This window comes from Ursus americanus, chromosome 18 (genome assembly GCF_024610735.1).
Source record: "Ursus americanus isolate L20-20 chromosome 18, mUrsAme1.1.p, whole genome shotgun sequence".
NCBI classification, from domain to species: domain Eukaryota; kingdom Metazoa; phylum Chordata; class Mammalia; order Carnivora; family Ursidae; genus Ursus; species Ursus americanus.
Window position 1 is genome coordinate 45,306,841 of NC_142144.1, and position 23,875 is coordinate 45,330,715.

Genomic DNA, 23,875 nt, shown 5'->3' on the forward strand with positions numbered 1-23,875 from the left:
ATCTATAAACAATACATAACATGTATTGTAGTTTTAGTTTAATTTTCACAAACAGAATTATTCCATTCATAATCATAATAAATGTATTTCATACCTAATCATTTCATGATTTTCTTTAATTCAATATTTTTTTAAGATTTTATTTACTTGAGAGGAACAGGAGGAAGGGCAGAGGAAGAGGGAGAAGCCCACTCCCCACTTAGCAGACAGACTGATGCTGAGATCATGACCTGAGCTGAAGGCAGATGTTTAACCAACTGAGCCACCCAGGTGCACTAATTCAGTATTTTTGTCTTGAGATTTATCCATGTTGATATGTAAAGATCCAACCAGCTCACATTAACTACCATGTAATGGTTTACATCTTCTAGTGGTTATTTGGCCAACCTTATTGGTTCATAATACTTATAAATCCTAGATAGCCATCCTTTGTGTGTTATATATGCAGTTTGTTATTTACCTTTGATTGTTTTGTATATTACTGTTCAAAAAATTAATTTTACAATAGTTTCATCCATCTGTCTTTTCGGATGTATGTTTTTGGGATCTTGGTAAAGAAATGTTCCCATACCCCTTGATATAAAGATAGTCTCATATTATCTTTTAATAATTTCAAAGTTGTGCTTTTCACATATGGCCTTTATTCTATCTGGGATTATGTTTGCAGTGAGGTTGTACCAGATATGTTTCTTTATATCTCAAGATCAACTCTCCCACTTCTCCATTCTACTCTGTGTCCCAAAAGGTTGATCTGTATGGGCACATCACCCAGCTTCCTTTCCCTCTGTCTTCCAATTGGGTTTACTCAGCGAGAAGTCCCAGTAGAAGGTCAGAGGGGAGAAAGATTAAGTAAGGTCATGACTCTTTTCTAGGAGTAGAAGAGCTGAAGAAAAATGATTTAAAATGTTTATCAGTACATCTCATGGGTTGGAAGTTATAAATTTTATTATTATTCTTTAGTGATAACCTTTACATTTTCAACATGCATACTTAAGTAAATATTTTTTTCTAAGAACTCCTAAAATTGTTTAATATGTTTTTCTCCTCCCCAAAAAAGATAAAAATCTTACCACAAATACCCTTTCCCCGCCTATATTTTCCATGTTGTTGTTGCTTAGATCTATAGGCTCAAAAATTTTTTTTAATTTTTAAAAAAGTGGACAGAGTAGTTAATAACATTTACTCACATATTTTAACTATTTCTTTTTCTCTTTCTTCCCACTAGTGCACAACTGAAACTACTGTAGCTGTTATTCTATACAATTTCCTCAATTCTCTACTCTACGACTCCTATAAGACATATGTTGGAGCTTCTCAAACCTACTTTCCACCATAATTCTAAATACCCATTTATCTTTTTTACTTCTTTATCTCCATGCTAGGTTCCAGATGAACTTCTCAGTACAATTTTCCAATTAGCTAATTGTTTTCTCAATACTTTTTATTCCTAGGGTTTTTAATTGGTTTTTATTATCTGTATCTGTTTTACAGAAATACATATCGGTCTGAATTTGTTTCATAAATTAATCTCTTTTTAACTAGTAGTTCTACATTTATATCTTTGAGGCTCTTAAATATATTTATTTTTAATGTCATCTTCAAATCATTCTATTATTTGAATTTCATGGACATATATTCATGTCCCCACTGTTCCTTGAGATGGTCATGTCTTGGAAATAGATTTCCTCTCACACATTAAAATTTTAATTTGCGTGCCTATCTTTAGTGGTAGTTCACTTTGCTTTCTTTCTTATTCTCTGTGTTCATTCTTCAGTATTTAACAGTTTTATGCTTGCCTACATTGTACCCTCAAGACCTCCAATCTAACAACCACGAATTATAATGGCACCTCAAGGCTCCCATTTCACGTTAGTACTGGAATGATATCAAAGACCATAATAGAGCATGATCCAGAGCCTGGCTGGTTACATGACTGTTTTCTCTTTCCTATCATCCCAACCAAAGTATAACTCTAGGCAACCATGGCAGACTTTTTCAGCCTGCTTTTCTTGGCAAGGAACCCTAGCCACAGCCTCCAACTTTCATGCATCAACTTTTTTCTCTAACTACTCACAAGCAGAAGGCAATATTGACTGACATTAGTCCAAAACAATTTAATCCCCATTGCCTTTCACCTTTTGGGTCCCTAAAGCCCAAGAAACATATACTGTTAGCCTTCTGTTAACTACTGTCAATTTCTGTTCTTTTCTACAAAAATATTTATCTTGTTTTTGAACAAAGCTATGTGCATTTAATTTTTAAATAAATGTATTTTTATTTATCATTGCTATGTGTATTCAACAGGAAGGGTAAATTGGCGTAAACTGTGAACTCATAGCTACTGCTTGACCAGATGTTAAGACACACTGTTTTTTAATCAAAGTTATCTTAATGCATTTAAAAGCCACAGTGTGTTCCACCCAGGGAAATAACCATTTAGATAGAAACCAAGGTTTCTATATTTGTCCATAAAATAAAGGCTAAAAAGACCAAAAATTACGAGATTTTATTTATCCTGGTATTTTTAGAAATTGTTGAGAGTATGTCAGAAAATATAAATTTTCAGGGCACCTGGGTGGCAGCTGGTTAACTGTCTGACTCTTGGTTTTGCCTCAGGTCATGATCTCAGTGTCTTGATCTTGAGGTCATGGTACTGAGCCCTGCATCAGGCTCTATACTGGGCATGGAATCTGCTTGAGATTCTCTCTTCCTCTGCCCCTCCCACCACGTGCGTGCCCTTTCTCCCTCTCTCTCTAAAACAAATAAATAAAATCTTTAAAAAAAAAAAAAGAAAATATAAATTTTCAAATCAAAGAATCTATAAATTATAAATTATGGAATGTGATACATAAACCAAAGTATCTGCAAAAGTTTTCAAAATAGGAAAGAAAATGACAAAAACTCAGACTTTCAACAATCACCAAGTCATACTCTTCCTGATTTACTAACAGTAACATTTTCTGCATGGAGTACAAGTGTGTGTGTGTGTGTGTGTGTGTGTGTGTGTGTGTGTGTATGGGGGGGGGCGTGTATGTTTTGTCAAAACAGTGAGACAAAAACCACAATAAAAACTGGCAACTTTAATACCCTACTCTCAGCAATTCATAGAAATACTAGACAAAAATCAGCAAGAACACAACATACTGGACAATACAACCAACCAACAGTATCTAATTGACATATATAGAACACAGCAATATACAACACAGAACAGTAAACACACTTTTTTCAAGCACCTTGGTTGGGCATGAATATTATTAAAAGACAATAACAGGGGCGCCTGGGTGGCACAGCGGTTAAGCGTCTGCCTTCAGCTCAGGGCGTGATCCCGGCGTTATGGGATCGAGCCCCACATCAGGCTCCTCCGCTATGAGCCTGCTTCTTCCTCTCCCACTCCCCCTGCTTGTGTTCCCTCTCTCGCTGGCTGTCTCTATCTCTGTCAAATAAATAAATAAAATATTTAAAAAAAAAAAAAAGACAATAACAACACAGAACTGAAACAGTAGCCAGAATTATTTGACCTGCAGAGCTCTTTGGCATTGACTAATCAATCATTGCATCTCTAGGACTAAAATAGGTAGGAAACCTCAAAAAGGCATATTTTATTTGTCTAAACAGAAAAGTTCTAAGTCTGATCAAACTAACTCTTTCTTGAATCACCATAAAAGAGTTATGGCTCCTCAAAAGACTTTCAGAAATTTCTTATAGAAGTTGAGGATGGGTCCACCTGAGTAGGGACCTTGCTACACTTTCAATAATTTAAACTATACATCTTCCTCCTAGCTTTCTCCAAAAGGACATGAGCCAATTTACTGGTGATTACACATGGGGAAAGATAAGCAAACATATTTTTCAGCATTTATTAGACAGTGACTCTTCCCTAAGAATCCAAACTACCACTGTTATCCACAGCTAGATAAGGTTTAAGGAGAAGAAATGAGATCTAATCATCAATGACATTTTAGCTCCAATCAGTCTCACAGTGAAGCCAATGGGTGCCCCAAATTACCCTATATTTCCTCTACTCTGAAAGCATAGTTACAAGAGACATATTCAGCAACTGGCAGAATCCTGACACTGGATCCCTGACCTATGGATTGAGGATGATTACAATAGCAAATGTCAAACGGAAGTCTCTAGAACTTCCACTCTCCACCACAGTAATGAAAAAAAGCAATAGCACATTCTTGTAGAGAATGCCAAGATTTCTGTCACCATTAAGGACAGAGTCCTACCACAACCCCATTCAACTCATCCATTTGGCCTATGGATAAGACAGAAGGGTCTTGAAACATGACAGTGTACTCTCATAAACTTAATTAGGTGGTAACCACAACTGGAGCTGTATTTCCAGCTGTGGTTGTTTTATTGGAGCGAATCAACAACTGTTCCTTTTTTCTAGCTTGAAACTATTGATCTCAAAAATACTTTCTGTCAAACTTAAGCAAAGAGGGGGCGCCTGGGTGGCACAGCGGTTAAGCGCCTGCCTTCGGCTCAGGGCGTGATCTCGGCGTTATGGGATCGAGCCCCACATCAGGCTCTTCAGCTATGAGCCTGCTTCTTCCTCTCCCACTCCCCCTGCTTGTGTTCCCTCTCTCGCTGGCTGTCTCTATCTCTGTCAAATAAATAAATAAAATCTTTAAAAAAAAAAAAAAAAAAAAAACTTAAGCAAAGAGGAGAAAGACCTATACTCCAAAAACTATAAAACACTGATGAAAGAAATTGAAGATGACACACACAAAAAATGGAAACATATTCCACGCTCACTGATTGGAAGAACGAATATTGTTAAAATGTCCATACCCAAAGCAATCTACAGATTCAATGTGATCCCTACAAAAATACCAAAGACATTTTTCACAGAACTAGAATAAATAATACTAAAATTTGCATGGAACCACAAAAGACCCTAAACAGCCAAAGCAATCTTGAGAAAGACTGAAGCTGGAGGTATCAGAATTCCAGATTTCTAGATATACTACAAAACTTTAATAATTAAAACAGTATGGTACTGGCATAAAAACAGACACATAGGTCAATGGAACAGAATATAGAGGCCAGAAATAAACCCACACTTACATAGTCAATGAATCTAAGACAAAGGAGGCAAGAGTATACAATGGGGAACAGTGTCTTCAACAAATGGTGCTAGGAAAACTGGACAGCTACATGTAAAGAAATGAAACTGAACCACTGTCCTACATCATACACAAAAATAAATTCAAGGGGCAGCTGGGTGGCTCAGTCAGTTAAGCATCCAACTCTTGATTCTGGCTCAGCTCATGATCTCAGGGTTGTGAGATCGAGCATCCCATCAGGCTCTATACTCAGTGGGAAGTCTGCTGGGGATCCTCCCTCCCTCTCCTTCTGCCCCTCCCCCAGCTCATGTGCACTCTTTCTTTCTCGCTATAGTTCTAAAATAAATAAGACTTGGGAAAAAAAAAGAAAAATCTCAAAATGGATTAAAGATGTAAATGGAAGACCTAAAACCATAAAACTTCTAGAAGAAAATAAAGGCAGTAATTTCTTTGATATTGGCCATAGAAATATTTTTCTAGATAGGTCTCCTTAGGCAAGGGAAACAAAAGCAAAAATAAACTATTGAGACTACATCAAAATAAAAAGCTTTTGCACGGAAAACCATCAGTAAAACAAAAGGCAACCTACCGAATGGGAAAAGATATTTGCAAATAATATATTTGATAAAGGGTTAGTATACAAAATATATAAAGAACTTATACAACTCAACACCAAAAAAACAAAAAATATCTGATTAAAAATGGCTGACGCACCTGGGGGGGCTCAGTCAGTTAAGTGTTTCACTCCTGATTCTGGCTCAGATCATGATCTCAGGGTTGTGAGATTGGGCCTGTGTCAGACTCTGCACTCAGTACACAGTCTGCTCGAAACTCTGTCTCCCTCTCCCCCTCTTCCTGCTCATGCTCTCTCTCTCTCTCTTGCTCTCTCTAACATAAAATAAAATCTTTAAAAAAACAAAAATAAGATAAAAAATAAATAAATATAAAAATGGCAGAGGACCTGAACATTTTTCCGAAGAAAACATACAAATGGCCAACAGAAGACAAGAAATAACAAGTGTTGGTGAGGATATGGAAAATAGGGAACCTCTGCACTGTGGGTGGGAATATAAATTGGTGCAATCACTATGGAAAACAGTATGGAGTTTCCTCAAAAAACTAAAAGTAGAAGTACCATACTATCCAGTAATTTCACTGCTGGGTGTCTACCTTAAGAAAATGAAAACACTGATTCAGAAAGGTAAATGCACCCCTATATTTATTGCAGCATTATTCACAATAGCCAACATACAGAAGGAACCCAACCGTCCATCAGTAAATGAATGGATAAAGATGTGGTATATATATATGGAATATTACTTGGCCATAAAAAGAATGAGATCTTGCCATCTGCAACAATATGGATGGGCTTAGAGAGTATAATGCTAAGTGAAATAATCATACAAAAAGACAAATATATAACTTCACTCATATGTGGAATTTAAGAAACAAAGAAAATACGAGAGAAAAAAACAGACTCTTAAATACAGAGAACGAACTGGTGGTTTCCAGAAGGGAAGTGGGGGGTGGGTGTAGGGTGATTATATATAAAGAGGATTAAGATTACACATATTGTGATAAACACAAAGTAATATACAGAAATGTTCAATCATTATCTTGTACCCCTGAAGCTAAAATGACACTGTATGTTAATTAGACTTCAATTAAAAAATAAATAACAAAACTGAAAAAAATATTTTTTCCCCTGTGCTTGTTAGTAAAGGCTGCAGACATAGTAATACGCTTAGTGTTCCTCCTTAGAGCTCTATCAACTCTCCGTCTCTGATAGTCTAGTCCACTGGGAATTGTTTGTTTGTCTTCTCTACAGGACATCAAGCAAGCCCACTATATAGATGGTATCATGCTGACTGAATCCGGTGAGTAGAAAGAAGTAAATATGCTAGGTATCTTGTTAAGATGTATGCATGTCAGAGAATGGGAAAATAAGCGCCATAAAATTCAAAGGTATGGTATCTCTGAAATTTTCAGGGTATCAATGGTCTGGTTTATGTTGAAATACGTCTTACAAATGGTAAGCATGTTTCTGTATTTGGCACCTGCTACCTGTAAGAGACGGACTTCTGAATTTTGGTTGATAGGTACCTGATTTGAGGATCTTACTTCAACCTATTTACCAAATAACCCAGTAAATGGTGTGCCTGGATTTCAGATCAAAAAGAAGTTTTGATCTTGCAACAAAGCAAGTCTTCCCTTCAACCTGTCTCACCACCTGGGTCACATTACTCTGCATTTTTAATAGTGCTTGAAGTGTCAATGGCAGTTGGGGATCCTAAGGGAAAGCTCTGGCTGACTTCTATAGGTAAATCACAGAGTACTCTTCTTGGACTTCGGAGAAAAGTTATGCTTCCTCTGCAGATAATCATTCTCATTTGAGAAACAGCTTCTGCCCTGTTACCGGATCATACTAGAGTCCTAACACTTAATACTGGCCATTAAATAAACATGTGACCTTAAATACTCGCTGGGTGTTGTCTGACCCATCAAGCCCTCTATAGCAGTATTTAGTCAAGTGGAACTGATATATAGGTTTTTCTCCACAAGTTTTGAAGTCGCAAATAAGTTGAATGAAAAGTGGCTCAGATTTCCATGCTGATACTCCTGCCACATTTCCTCCTCTCTTTCTCCCTCATGTGAAGTCATCTATGACCGCAGAATAAGAAAGAACAATTTGGTCCTAGTTCACAGATTCTACACACTATTCTGGCACTGGAATGAACAGCTGCAGTATTCCAGGTGTGGCCCTGAAGGACAGCAGCAAAGAAAATCTTTCCAATGGGAAGAACTTCAAGCTGTGCACCTGATTGTTCATTTTGCCTGGAAGGATAGATAGACAGAGGTACATATCTAAAAATGAGTCATGGGCAGTGGCTAACAGTTTGGCTTTATGGCCAGAAGAAACATAACTGGATAAAGCATGAAAAAACATGATCTAAGGAAGAGGTATGGGGAAAGGCCTCTCCAAGTGGGCACAAATATGAGAATCTTTTTGTCCCATACAAAAAGATGCTCACCAAACAACAATCTTAGAAGAGGAAGATCTTAGTAATCGTATGCACAAAGGGACCCATTCTTTTCCCATTCTTTAATTCCCATATTTGCTCAATTGGCTCATGAAGACAATGATCATGGAAGCAGAGATGGAGCCTGTGTATGGGCTCAGCAACACGGATTTCCACTCACCAAGGCCAATTTGGATAGAGCCACTGCTGAGTACCCAACCTGCCAAGAGCAAATATCAACACTGAGTCCCTAAAATGGCACCATTCCCTGGGAGAACCAGCCAGCCACCTGGTATCAGGTTGATTACACTGGATCACTTCCATCATTGAAGGAGTAGCTCTTTGTTCTCGCTGGAAAAGACATTTATGCTGGATATGGTTTTGTCTTTCCTACTTTCAATGTTTCTGCTAAAACTGCCATCTGTGGGCTTACAGAATGCTTTATTCACCTTCATAGTATTCCATACAACATTGCCTCTGACAAAGAGACTCACTTTATAGCAAATGAAGTACAACATTGGTATCACGCTCGTGGACTTCTCTGGTATCATTATGTTTCCCCCATCCTGAAACAGCTGGCTTGATAAAATTATGGAATGGCCTTTGGAAGACTCAGTTATGGCACCAGCTGGTGACAGCACTTTATGAGGCTGGAATAATATCCTCCTGGATGTAAGATATGCTTTGAATCAGCTATAAACTTGTAGTGATGTTTCTCCTATACCCAGAATTCGTGAGTTTAGGAATCACAAGATAGATATGGAAATGGATCTTCTCATACTAATGCTAATAATTCACTAGAAACTTTCCTTTTGTTGTTTCCTTTCTCTACAACATTTGGCATTTTTGCTTTAGAAGTCTTACTTCCCAAAGGAGAAAGGATTCCACCAGAGAATACAATATTGTACTGGAATCTGAGACTATCATTGGCTACTTGGGGCACCTCTTGACACTGAAATAACTGGAAAGAAGCAGGGGGAGTATTTCCAGCACACAAGAGATCCTCGGGAGTGTAACTTTGTCTTCCCATAGTTTATGGTAAAAGTTAATAAGAAGTTATAGCAACTCAATAAAGGCAGGGCTGTAATGACACAGATTCTTCAGGAATGAAGATGTGAGTCACCCCACCAAGTAAGGAACCACAATTAACTGAGACACTTGCTGGGGGCAAAGAATATGAAATGGGGAGTGGAAGAAGGAAGTTATCAATATCATCCAGAATCCCACTATTAGTTACAAATATGAAGGCACTGGTACATCGGAGGATTTCTTCCTTGCTTCTTTTTTTTTTTATATTTTATTTATTTGGGAGAGAGACAGTATGAAAGAAATAGCGAGAGAACATGAGCAGGAACGAAGGGAGAAGCAGGCTCCCTGCTAAGTGGAGACCCTGACATGGGGCTGGATCTCAGGACCCCAAGATCATGACCTGAGCCAAAGGTAGCCACTTAACCAACTGAGCCACCCAGGCACCCCTCTTCCTTGCTTCTAAGAAGTGTCTGCATGCATACACAGACCAATTTTTCCTCTCTCCCATTTCTCTACTCTAACATAAGATCTATTAATAGTGGTTAACTATATCTCAAACTATTATCATTGTTTTATTGAAAGGGAACAAGTGACCAGGAGTATAATTATCCTGCCCAAGTCATTTAGCTAAATCCATCCTAGGTCTCCTCAACTCTTGAAGAAGTGCTCCTTTCAGAAAAACATAATGATGTATACTTTATGAAAAATATATTAAAGTTTATCTTCAGTGCTCTTCATGTCCTTTTTGAGCCCTCCTCCTCTTCTTTATGCATTGTATACCAACTGATCTCATTAACCCCTTGCAAATCATGCACTATTCTGTCTCTTCCTTTTGTATCTACTCCTGAGACCATCATAAAGGAAAAGTTCTGATAAACAAAATTGCAATGTGTTTTATTGACAAATAATGGTTAGGTGTTTTCATTTTCATCGTCTTAGAATTGAAAGTCATTTATTCAACAAATATTTATCATTTTTCTGGTTTGCTTTATAAATGATGGACACTGAGGAGGATATGTGTTGTAATGAGCACTGGGTATTATATATGACTGATAGTTCACAGACTTATACCCTGAAACAAATACTACATTATATGTTAATTAACTGAATATAAATTTTTAAAAAATAATAAAATAAAAAAATAAATATAAATGATTGAGTTCCAACACTGAAGCAGTACTGAAAAATCTCATCAATTAGGTCTCCAAATGGTAATTTCTACGTCATATTATCAATGAGTAGAGGACATATTGTTATACAAGGCAGCCATTCCACTCTTGGACAGTTGCTAATGACAAAAAGTCCTTCCTTATGTTCCTCTGAATTCTCTCTCCATTAAGTTTTACTTTTCATGCCCTCTACACTCTACAGAATGACCCCAACTCATTTTTGTCATATGCTAGCTCTTTAAAATGTTTTCATTTATCCGATTTCTAACATTTTCTCATAAAACACTACTAACCACCACAATGACCACTTAGCATCTTATACCTCTCTGTTTTGTTCCTGGTTTTAGAATCACTGTTAATGTATGGCACTCAGAACTGAACACATGACTTGAGCTAAAACCTGGTCAACTGATATTCCAGAGTACATGGTACTCTCACATCCCTCATTCCACATACTTTATTCCTATTCATGTAATCTAATTTCAGTTGACTTTTAGAACAAGCATGTTACATGGTAATCTCATGGTGAATTTACCAATCAGTAAATAACACTACTTTTTCTTCTCCTAAAAATTTATTGTAAAACCAGGTCTCTCTTCCTTGTCTATGTGGGCAGTTGATTTTTTTTTAGATCCTGGGATCTTAAATACTGTATCAGTTTACTTGAATGAGAGTTAGAGGGTGAGAATCAATCATTTAAAACTTAATTCTGTCCTCCAAAAGATCAGCTTCCCTTCTCAGATGTGTGTTGTCCAATGAATTTTATACCTTTATTCCTTCATCTAACTGGTTGATAAAAAATTTACAAAAGGTCAAGGACAGGAATCTGAAACACTTCCTGCTTGACATGGATTTTCTAATTAATATTTTTTAGCATGCTTGTTCAACTTCGTATGTATTTCCTAATTGTATCAATATCTAGTCTATTTTTCTTCAATGAACGTGTCACTAAGATGGAGTTTAATAAATGTTCGATATTTTAGGGGCGCCTGGGTGGCACAGCGGTTAAAGCGTCTGCCTTCGGCTCAGGGCGTGATCCCGGCGTTGTGGGATCGAGCCCCACATCGGGCTCTTCTGCTATGAGCCTGCTTCTTTCTCTCCCACTCCCCCTGCTTGTGTTCCCTCTCTCGCTGGCTGTCTCTATCTCTGTCAAATAAATAAATAAAATCTTTAAAAAAATAAATAAATAAATAAATGTTCGATATTTTAAAGCAATTTTTTGACATAGATGTTTTGATAAGGCCACATTTGTGCACCCATTTTAAAACTATGAACATCCTCATAAGACTACATAATGTGGCCATTATGACTTGAAGATACTGTGCAATCTAAATAAATTAAAATGTCAGGTTTTTTTAATTACCAAATTAGCAAAAGTAAGAAACAGACATCTTCATAGTTCTCTTCCCTGTCATCTTGTCTTCCCTTGAATTCTCCGTCACTAACATGGAGTTCAGAAAGGGGAAATGGTAATGAATTTCTCTCATTTGAATAATACTTAGTAAGCAAAAACAAAACAAAACACAAAAGTTATTTTAATGTTTGGCACAACTGCTCTGAAGTGTTACACCAAAACAGCTTCAATTTGGAGGGGGCAATGCCAAATAACTAAGGGTCTAGCTCTGCAATGCAGGCATCCATAACAGGATTAGTTGGAGATGTGTGAGGAGGGGAAAAAAACGATCTGAGCAGGAACTTTTCCCATTACCCTTGACCTAAAGGATGAGCGTCCGCACTTAAGAATCATGCTGCCCAGAGGAAAAGCTTTGCCTTTATGAAGCTGATGGTGCACTTCATTTCATTTTGTACACAGGAGAATAATTCCATTTACAGTGGTAAATAATTAGGTGTTTTATGCCAAGCCTCTCTTGGGTTGTAAAGGCTTTTTAACTTCAAAGAAAAACAAATGTCTAAGGAAACTGCAATTAAAAAAAAAATAAAGAGTTGAATGAATAGGCCACTTCATGTTTCTTAGTTCCAAGTTCACAGTTAGGAATTTCTAGGAAAAAAGATTTTAAAATCCCCCAAATCTTCTTGTTTCAACAGAAGTTGCAGAGAAAAAAGTAGATCATTTGAATCACATGCTCTTCAATTGTCCCCTCAACTCTAACCCATTTTCATAGAATAGCCAGATGAGGGTTTAGACCAGGAGGCCTGTGCAAAGACTCAGAGGAATTCCAAAAGCTCACCTCTGGGATTGGGATTAGGAAATATCTCTAATCCAGAGGCCATGAGGAAGCTGGGGTAACTTCCACACCCTCCCTTCAAGGGAACAAAAGCTTCTCTTTGCCCACTTTTTTCACTATAGACCTGAAAGTGGTTTACCTCTCAAACAAATTGCACTTCCCTAAACACACTACATGGAAACAGATATTGCCCCTCTTCCTAATGAGTACTTTAGGAGTTCAGGCCTCAAGCAGTATTCATGGGCATAAATCTCATGATTACACAGAACTCACTGATGTACCAACACTGTCAAACAGTACCAACACTGCATAATTTGTTGTTTTTGTACACATGGTAATAGAGACTATGAGCAACTTGAGGTGAGGTCTTGAATCTTATTAACCATTTTATTACCTGTGTCTAGCACAGTGCCTGGCACAGAGTAGGGGCTTAATAAATGGTTGTTGAATAAACAAAATTCTAAGCTAATACTTTCTTTTTATGTTTAATTCAGTCATGGAAAACTATTACTTGAGCACCTATTATGTACCAGATACTATCCAAAGCTGTGAGTAGACAGACATGAATCCTTCCTCAGACCTTATAGTCTAATTGAATTAGTGAACTAACTTCTACTTCTGATGACTGACCCTATTATGGTAACCTTGGGAATGGACAACACTACTGCTGAGCCTCAATTCTCTCACATTCAGTTTAATGTTGCACAAAATGACCGACCCTGTAAGCTTATTTAGTTCTAAAATTATTGTAAAGGGTATGAAATGTATAAAGCATTATGTAAATTAACTAAAGTTTTAAGATTATAAAATTATTTTTTAACTTGAATATGGCTCAAAATGGATATTCCCCCAGTTCAAAAGAAATTAAGCTTCTCAAATGGATACATGCACATCACTGTATGAACCACATAAAGAATCCAATGGCTCTAGCATTGTATTTTTAAACCAGATCTCTACTGTAAAATGTAACTTTCTTGAGAGCACAATATTTTACATTTGGTATCCTCTACAGGCTCTAGTACTTTTCAAAAAAATTGCATTTGAAAAATGAATCAATGCAATGGAAACAATTTAAGAATCACCGAGGATCTAAACTGAATGGTGAATGGCATTTAGAGATTCAAGAACCCCGTGAAATTACATGCAAAACTGTGTGTAGGCCACTGTGTAGAGTTCTTTGGTTTTACCGGAGTCTCAGAGAGATCTATTATCCAAATGGTTCCTTCACTCAGTATATATTAATTAAATATCAACTACTTGCCAGGCATTGTATTATGGTTTAGGGTTAGAATCTAAAAATTGTCTTTATAAATAATGACTACTGATTACAACAAATCTTTACAAGATCTGCTTTCTCATATTCACACCACTAAAAACAATGCATATCATATTAAATATATGTATATCTTAAATCATCATTAGATTCTATGCACTTAATATATTTTCTAATAAAATATATATGCATATATATACACACACATACATATAATTTAAGAAATTTTTAGTGAATCGTTTTGCTCAAGCTGTTTAAACTATTTCTAATTCATCAACTATCTTACACCACAGCTGCGTTTTCATTTATTCCTAACAATAACAATGAAGCTACTGTCCTTAAAAAAAAATTATGACATATAAAGAAAACTTCATGAAATTGTTTTATAAGCAGTTTTCTCAGGGACATTCCACTTACTGAAATAAATAGTTTTCATGTGCTCCAGATGGAGAACAAAAAGTATTATTAAAATCTCAAGGAATCCTTTCAAATTTAATGACAATATCTCCCCTTTGGAAATTTTATAACTCTCCTCAATGCATTAAGCATCATCTACCTACAGTCAATCAATATTTAACTGAGCAAGCATTTAAGTTTTCTGAGTAAGACTATTTTTACCTTTGAGAATGGCTGCCATATTCTTGCCACAAACATATGGAAAGGAATATTTCTCCAGATACAAAGATTAAAATCCTAACCCACAGTAGACGTTCACTTTATAATATGAAAGTTTCTGTGTAGCATGATCCAAAATGACAGTTTCAAAACAAGGTTAGCTTATACTGTTAGAAAACCATTCATTTCTAATTCCTACACTCTACCAGAACTCAGCTGCAATTAGTGATAGTGGCCAGAAGATGGTGCAGTCTTATTTCCTAAAATTTACTTCATGGGCTTTGTGTAATTTACAAAGTTCACTTTAAAGAGAAATGTTTTATTAATGGCACTTGTTATCACAATTGGTAGATATGAATGAAAAATAAGACATTCAGAAAAAAATAAGGAATTTAAATTTCTCAAAAGTTTTACTTATTACTAATCACTTCTATGTGAATAAAATGCTTTAAAATACATTGAATAGCTTTTTTCTCTCCTGTGTACAAGGAACAGAAGGAAAGAAAAAGTTCAAAGTAATAGTCATTACCTCAACTTTTAAATTCTTCCTTTTAGTTCATTTTATATGCTGGGTTGCTTTACACTTATAAATGTATTTTACAACTATAAACTCCATTTTTCAACAAAATAAAGACAAGTCTAGTTATAAAACAGGAATTCTACAACTGATATTTTAGGGAGAAAATTCATAAAAGTAAAATTATTTCCTGAAATGGCTTTATTCAAGGCACAGATAATGTTTAAATGCTTCTTTCACTTAGTAAATGCTAAAGAAGAATCTTTCGATCTCAAATCTATCAGGTTGGTTGTAAAAAAGAAAAAATAGCATTTTTAAGGTCTAGTATGCCATTCACATACATAGTGTATACATTAATAGGTGTGGGTGTGTGGGTTGTGCTGCATGCTTCTAGAAATATTCCGAAAAGGGGGAAGAGGCAGAAATATTACAAATCGTCCTGATTTGGCCTGGAATACAATCTGCCACTAGTTAGTGAGTCTTTGCTGGGAAGGTAGGAAGACTCCCTAATCATTCCTGAAAATGCATAATCCAAAGCTGGTCGAAAAGGCAATGCTGGTACCAACCCCGGAGTTAGGTAAGGAGACATAAAACCAGAGAGCCCTCTTCCTGGAGAGGAATATGCCAGCCGTAATGGATTGATACCTAGTCTAGGATTTAAGCTGTAGAGACTTGAATCACCTCCATAAGAAGCAGAAGCAGTTTGAAGAGGAGAGAAAGCTGATTTATTCCCTAGAGTTCCAAAACCAATTCCACCTAAACTAAAATTTGAAGCTCTCTGAAAAGCTGGATTTTCCAATTCTCCTGAACTTACTAAGTCCCTGGTGTCTGGTTGGTGTTCTTTTCCATTTAGGACGTGTTCAATGGCTTGAACCACATCCCCCTTGCAGAAGCGCAGAATACCTTCTAGCCGGCTACGCCTATAACTTGGGAAAATCCTGGTAAGGATATCAAGAGGGTCTCTTGGTCTTGAGGACAGTGTGGGAAGGCTGACTCTGGTAGCCGTGAAGTCTCTGGCCCACTCACTTTCATTTCCTGATTCCAGATCAGATGATGACAGGGACCTGGGACTCTCTTCCCCTCCTGATAGCTCCCCAGGGTGAAGAGGCTGAATACTATCTTCCTTGTTTGAGCTTTCTGAAATAGATGGCCTGATGTTTTGTTTTCCAATGACACCAACAGACTTAGGAGATGATCCCAGAGTACACTGATGGGATTTAGAGACTGGCTCTTCTTGTCCACTCTGGCATGAGTCACATTTACTCTCTTTTAGTTCTGGGGGATAGAAAAGAAAAAAAGGAATCAAATAAAGGAAAACTTCCCAAAACACAGATAGTATTGTCTACTTGAAAATAATGCTGGATAAAATAGTTCATTCACTCATAGTATATTAGGAATATTTATTTGCTGCAAGAGACTTTAATGAATAAGAATTTTAAAAGGTCATTCAGAAATAAAGGCATTAGAATAGTGGGAAAATGCTATCTATGAGGTCATTCCAAGATCACAAAATTATACAACATACAAATGCTGTAGCTAATTTAGGAATCAGAAGATAAAAGTCTATTATTACCCCAACTATTAATGTGAAACCAGTATCTCACATTATTTGCCCCATTTGGTGATTTGAGATTTTCCTAAATTTTACCCAAATTTCATTGTTATCCCAGTGAGCTTTTTTTTTTTTTCAAAATGACACTATGCAAAAAGAAGTAAATAAAATGACTGTTTAGATAAGAAGCCAAAGGAAGGAACAATATCAGTATGAAAATGAATATTCTATTTAATAAATACTCAGTTCCAATTTTTTTTTAATGCTCACATTTCAGGTTCCAATTAAGTTACCTGAATAATGTGAAAAAAAATAAAATTCTTCATTTCACTTCAAATCTGAACCAATAATGACCACTACTGTACCAATCTCAAATCATACCAGAGCTCACATATTTCATTTTATGTGAGAGATGATACAGACTTGGTATTTTTTTAATAATCCCCTATGAAATATGGACTTTTTCAATAGCTAGGAAATATCAAAAAAAAAGTTTACAGTCAAATTGTTTCTAAAAGAAAATTATGAACTGCACTATTGCACTATTGCAATCTGTACATATCTTCAAAGTGTCTTGAAAAAACAATGTATTAGTTATTTGCATCAAATCACAACTCCCTTCCAATACTAAGGGCACTTTTCCAAAAATATTTTTATATAAAAATCTGATTTTATCCCTCTGCATGTTGAGCATATTAATAAAACAGTAACATTTTACATGCCCTTTTGCACAGCTTATGCAAGGAAAATAATAATGTATATATTCACTAAATAACTTTTACTTTGGTTTATGTTCCCTCTTATCCTATAGACATATTTTATCTCTATTTCCATTAGAAAGAGTAAACTGTCAAGTGGGATACTCAGAGTACTTCTGTCAAACTTTCTTTTTCTACAAATGTGAAGAATTCAACAAAACAAATACTGCCTAAAGCAGTGATTTGCACACATGATTTGCAATGCTCCTATGGTTTCTCAAGAAGCAGTCCTAAATTCTAAAGAAGTATCTATATTTTAAAATTCAAGTGTGCAATTTAACACTTTGAGGTTTAAAATTCCGTCATTGTATCAAACAGGTGACAAAAGAAAAGATGTTGCTCCTGTAAAACTACAAAGACTCCCTAGTACTTTCAACTTGAAAAGAAACAATGAAACTTTTCTAATGAAGTCTACCAAGTGGGGAGAGATTGGCCTTGGCCCACCATTACATTTTTCTTCTATGACCCACTAAATACATCCTCCCCCTCTGAACACGTAAGGTATCAAAACTTCATGTCTACAGCAATTTGTGCACAAAACAATTTTTATTAGTATACTGTACTCATAGAGTACAATATAATGCAATAAAGTATGGATTGCATGAGACTCTGGAAAATAGGGTATCTTTAAGATACTGTGACATCATTTACGTCATCACTCCATTTTCTCAACTCCTATATCTGGTTTTATTTCTACTTTTATCATTGTACATTTTGTCTGGTATTGGATACATACAGTCTTCTTTCTTTTGTATGTAAGTTTTTTTGTGTGCAGAAAAATCTTATTCACCTCTGAATCACTGTTAGTCTTTGTCTAATGAGTAAATTAAATAGACAACTGCAGCTCATGGATATTGGGTAAGAGGATGCAATCAGTTTAGAAAAGCTATAGATGTGGCTTTTCAAAAAAGCAGGTCAACTGAGGCAAAGAATAAAATAAAATATTTCACCCTATAAAACAGAACACTTTGGGTACCCCCAAAACCATATAAATCAATGTCTAACAGAGAGTCAGCCAGATTTCACTGTCGATTTAGTTTACAGAATTTTTCTTTTTTATAGCAGTTATTATTTGCTTAATGACTTTGTTCTTCAGCACTCTTTGACTTTTCATGAGAAATGGTTAATCTGTTTTGTCCACTGAAATGAACTAGAACCACAGAGAGAGTCTTTTTCAAATTACATACTGTGATCCAAAAAGATCTGTAATTTTCACAATTCGGGGAAGTTTTCTAATTAATAACTTACTTTTCACTACCATGGAATTTCATGTGATACAACTTGTCTTGAATTTATACAAAAATACTGAAATAACATTTACACTGCTAGTGTTACCTGTAGAGGGCTGGAAATTCACTAAAATACAGTGAGATTTACATCAGCAGGAAAACTTGATTTGAGATAACGGTAATTAAAAAAATGCTATGTCTTTTTTACATAACAAAGGGGATGAAGGTGACTTATGGTCAAAAGAGGAAAAAAAATTTAAACTTGTTGGGTAAGAAATTCCTAATACTGGACTTTGAAATTCTTCTTCCCAATGGTTTTACAAATCTGGAAAGCCTAAATTTCTTTCTTATGGAAAAGAGCTGAAACTTCAAATTTCGAGCTTTCTACACTTTTGGAGGCTAGCAGTCATGAGATGGTACTTAAAATTTTTAAGGAAAGGAAAGGAGGTGAAAAAAGATTTGGTAGATTTCAGACTCTTTCCCACTTCTAGCTGTCACCAAAGTTTTGCCCCAAAGATGAGGAACTATGCTCTCAATCTTCAGTGAATTTCCCAGCAAGACTTGAAGATTAACTCTGGTTTTATAGCTGAAAAGAGTATAAAGCAAGCCCAAAACCCAGCTTCTCTCACTAAGCTTTTCACCCAATGCCCACTTGAAGTTCTAACTTACCCAAAGTAACAGCAACTTGGGCACACATTCTATTTCTAGCATTACTCATCTGATCACTCTGGCTTCACTTACGCATTATCTTATCCTATCACCTGACGGTACAGAACGCCCTTCCAAGGTGATGTGTCTCTAATACCCTCATTAACATTCCTATTACAGAGCAGTTTCCCAGAACCCAAATGAGTGCTTCTTTTAAACAAATTTTCTTGCCCACTGCCAAGGCCTGGCTACTTGTTTCCAAGAGTTTTGTTTGTTTTTTCCCCAAAAACAATCATTTTCCTTTGCAAAGGATAAATGAAAGACCAACTTACGTTTTAGCTCCGTATTATCTGGCTGGACAACTTGGAAAGTAGGGGTCGCCAGACTAGCCTGTCTCAAGGCACCCAGTCCCAACGCCGTCACCGCCGCAGGGCCGCTGGAGGCCTGGGAATTCTCCGTTCTGCTGCTGCCTCCAGATGTTTGACCCCCAGGCCCGCAGGGTCCGGGGTACAGGAGCCTCTGCAGCCCCCGGGCCTCGCTCTCTTCCTGGGCCTGTTGCCGGCGCAGCGCCACCTGGGCGGCCATGACGCGCTGGCGCTCGGCAATCAGGGTGCACTTGGCACACGCGCAGTCCCGCCAGCGGCAGAAGCGTTTGTGGCCCTTGAGTGCCGACACGACGCCGTGGTTGCGACAACGAGCGCACTTGGGTGTCCGCGGGTAGCCGCAGCCCACCGCACCCACCCCCCTCTCCAGTCCGGGAGCCGACGGGCAGCCTCCGCTTCCCGTGGCGGCTGCGGCTGCCCGCAGAAAGAGGCTGGGTGGCCGCAGGAAAGTTGGAGGAACTGGTATCCCCGGGGGTACTGGCAACGCCGAAGACGGGGGCGGAGGGGCGGCTGCCACCAGCCCCGGGGCCAAGTGGGGTCCGCCGCTGCCGCTACCGCTGCGGTCTCTGCTGCCACACTGTGACTGCTCCATTCCCGAGAAGTGTCTGGCGAGCAAAGTGCGCTGTCCACAGCTAACCCCGCCGGGAGGGGGAGGGCGGGGGGGGGGGACCGGCCGCGGTCCCGCTGCCTCCCACCCACGAACGAACAAAGTTTGACACAATTCCTGCCAGGTGATGGAGACGCTAAGAGGCGCAGATGCTCAGTGAGCCTCAAGAGTCCCGGGGCGCTAAGTTAATAGCCCCTATGCTTCGCGCTCTCAACCCTCTGAACTGGTGAAGGGACGGCAGGAGAGGCTACCCCGCCCACCGGGTCTACGGCCGAGCTCCGAAGCCCTGGGAGGGCGGGGCGGGCGGAGTGTGGAACCGCCTGGGAGGAGGGACGGTGGGAGACACAGGAAACCTTCTTGATGGGCTGTCATGGTCCCTTCCCCCCAAAAAAGCCTTTTTCTCCTACTTGCCTCCCCATGAATTCCTCGACGTCTATTTTTGTGAAAAAATCAAGCCCTCTGCCATGCCTCTTACTGACCTTCTTAAATTAAGCAAGATTGGAAGTTCTTTTCTCAGTCCCACGCTTCGCCTAAGGAAGTTTGAAAATTTGGATGCGGAGTTTTTTTCTTTTCCTTTTCCCAGGTGAAGTTTTCAAGATCGTAGCATGGCCAATGGCACAGCTTGACAGATGGCAAATACTATGCACCTGAAAGATGCTTTATTTTAGATGGGTCTTAGGACTGCATCAAAACAATGGATAAATAATGAAGAGAATTCATTCACATTCGGATTTTTCTCGTTCGTTCTATTCACGAATGCAAATTTAGATTGCATGTAATATTATACTCTGAAATGCTGTTGCCCAAATAAGTGTTTATGCATTTCTTATGAGGACTCTTTATAGGCAGCAATTATGTTAAAGCTGTTTCAAAAATACTTCACATTTCTATTGTAAAATACTGGGAAAGATCATTTAGACCATTCTTTAAATATGCTATCATAATATGCACTCTTAAAACATGCATTTAATGCCCTTAATGGAAAAAAAAAAGATCATATTGCTTTTAAACCAAAAGAGCATTTGAGGCAGAAAATTCATGAGTGTTTGTTCTTAATGGAAAGGAGAGTCAGGACTCTGTCAGGTCTTCAAAATAATATTCAACAACCTTGACAGGCAATTCATATTCTAGCCCTCAAATGGCAAGTAACAATGACATTTTTACCACCACAACCACAGACATCCGAGGCAGACATAGCTAATCAATCTGGGCTTTCTTCTGCCTGCCCACTTCACATTATCACCACCATCACCATCCTCTCATACCAACATCCTAACATCCCATCAGAGGTTCTCCACCCCTTCCTAAGCACTGGAACTACGTAGTCTAGAGAACTGCTAAAAGATATAGATTCTCCAATCCAAGTATTCTGATTCTTTGGGTCTGAGTCTTTTAAACTCTCAAGGTGATGATTACACACAACCAAGGTTTAAAACTACCACTCTAGGAATGTCTACCCTCTGCAGATTCTATAATACTCAAATTTTCTCATCCTTCCAGATCTTTGCTCAAACCACTCCTGTCTAGTAGCTAGTTATTCCCTAACTGTGAAACACAAATCCAACATTTGAGAAATGAATTTTTAGTGGTATGTGGATCATTAAAGTAAAATGAAGTAGTGCCTGGGTGGCTTAAATCATTTGAGCGTCCTTCTCTTGATTTCAGCTCAGGTCATGATCTTGGGGTCCTGGGATAGAGCCCCAAGCCAGGTTCTGTGCTCAGTATGGAATCTGCTTGAGGATTCTCTCTCTGCCCTTAACCCCGCTCATGTTCTCTCTCTCTCAAATAAATAAATCTTTAAAAAATAAAGTACAATGAATGACCTAGTGAGAAAACAATTCCTTTTCTCTATTATTTTTAAGACTTGGTTACCTGAAGGAAAAAGATCAACTTGATGTAAGTATGTCTTTAGAATCTCTAAAGACTTGTTAATTATGCTTTTTAACAACAATAACAAAATAAAATAAAATAAAATAAAATAAAATAAAATAAAATAAAAGCTTCAGCAAGTACCACTGTTTACCTGGAATTTAACATTATTTTTCTGTTTTTAATTATCAAAGTTACCTTCCAGTTATGGCAGGAATTGATATTGGTTTTCATCCAAGGAAGTGAAAATAATTTTCAAGCCAATGTATTTAAATAAAACATGTGTCTATTTAAATGTGTCTATTTAAATGAAGGACTGAAAATTAACAAACTTTGGTGACAAAATTAAAGATCTAAATTAATGGAGAGATATACCATGTCCATGGGGCAGAAGACTCAATATTGTTAAGAAGACAATTCCACCTACAGTGATTTATAGATCAATTTCAATCAAAATTCTAGCAAGCTTTTTTTGGTAGAAATTGTCAAACCCATTCTAAAATTCATATGGAAATGCAAAAGAAGGACCTAGAATAGCCAAGGATAAAGTTGCAAGGCTAACAATATCTTGCTTCAAAAATTATTACAAAGTTACAGTAATCAAAACAGTGTAGCAGTGGTGAAAAGATAGAAAAATCAACCGATGTGACATAAAAGAGTTTAGAAATAGACTCGCCCATAAGTAGACAATAAATTTTATACAAGGTACAAAGACAATTTAATGGATGGAAAATGGATAGTTTTTTCCAAACAAATTTTGCTGAAACAACAGGACATCTGTATATAACTGGGAACAGGTTGTGCGGGGACAGTGAAAGATAGATAGGAGGGATTACAAAGGATCAAAGGAAACTTTTGGAAATGATGAATACATTAGTTATTTTAACTGTGATAATAATTTGTGTGTATACATATGTCAAAACTTATCAAATTGTGTACATTATATATTTGCAGTTTATTGTTTGTCAATTATACTCTGATAAAGTCATTATAAAAAATAAAACCCCCTGGGGGCGCCTGGGTGGCACAGCGGTTAAGCGTCTGCCTTCAGCTCAGGGCGTGATCCCGGCATTATGGGATCGAGCCCCACATCAGGCTCCTCTGCTATGAGCCTGCTTCTTCCTCTCCCACTCCCCCTGCTTGTGTTCCCTCTCTCGCTGGCTGTCTCTATCTCTGTCAAATAAATAAATAAAATCTTTAAAAATAAATAAATAAATAAATAAATAAAAAATAAAACCCCTATTCCCTCTGGAAAAAAAAGGCATAGAATATTGTGAGAAAGTATTTTAAGCAAAGGTAATCCTAATCTTAGCACCCAAAACTGGAGCAATGATTTTAAACACTTATAATTCTCCTCAAACACAATGGAAAGCTTGAATCTCTTTCCTTAATACTATGACATGTTCTCTCTCTTTCTCAAATTATGTTTACTTTTTTTTTTCTTTTTACTCTAACAGCAAATGAGTACTGTGGCTGTTCTTATAAGTCACTGAGAAGATGTTAACAGCTGCAATTTAGCAGTGGCAACAGTTTCATCAAATGAAAAGGTGATGAGAAAGAAGAAACATGTTTTTAATTAACCTGTATGCAAGTATCACAAATATGTCACTTACAAATTTATAAATAAAGTGAAGAAAACAGACTGGTCTAATAAATGGGAACTGTAGAGGCATATCAGAAGGAAGGAAAGGGATCTAGTAAACAGAATCTCTCCCAAGTCCAAAAACATTAATGTACCTCCCTTTTAAATTATTCATTTCTATTCGAATTCCTTGTCACCCGAAACTCTTAACAGTCAACTGCCATTTTTTGTTGGCTCTTTAAAACAACGAATCAGCATAGAGGAGTGGAACTGTGAATCAGCAATTGCAAATACAGGCCTGGCTCTGATCTTATTTAACTAAGCTTGTACAACTTGAATTGGATAGTTAGGTTCTCAGCT

General features: G+C 37.3%; 1 protein-coding gene across 1 annotated transcript; it reads right to left on the reverse strand.

Moving 5' to 3' along the window:
* Positions 1 to 5,393: 5,393 nt before the first annotated feature.
* On the reverse strand, positions 5,394 to 20,077 carry DMRTA1 (DMRT like family A1). The gene is made up of 2 exons (XM_045780465.2): positions 19,407 to 20,077; positions 5,394 to 16,162 (listed from the first exon to the last, which is right to left on the reverse strand). Exons 1-2 carry the CDS (start codon positions 20,047 to 20,049, stop codon positions 15,315 to 15,317), a joined length of 1,491 nt encoding a protein of 496 aa, XP_045636421.1. The 5' UTR covers positions 20,050 to 20,077; the 3' UTR covers positions 5,394 to 15,314.
* Positions 20,078 to 23,875: the final 3,798 nt, after the last annotated feature.

Coding starts and splice junctions, on each gene's coding strand:
- DMRTA1 (XM_045780465.2), bottom strand. CDS start 20,049: ATGGAGCAGTCACAGTGTGGCAGCAGAGACCGCAGCGGTAGCGGCAGC. Junction 16,163..19,406: donor AGATAATACGGAGCTAAAAC/GTAAGTTGGTCT, acceptor TCTATCCCCCAG/AACTAAAAGAGAGTAAATGT.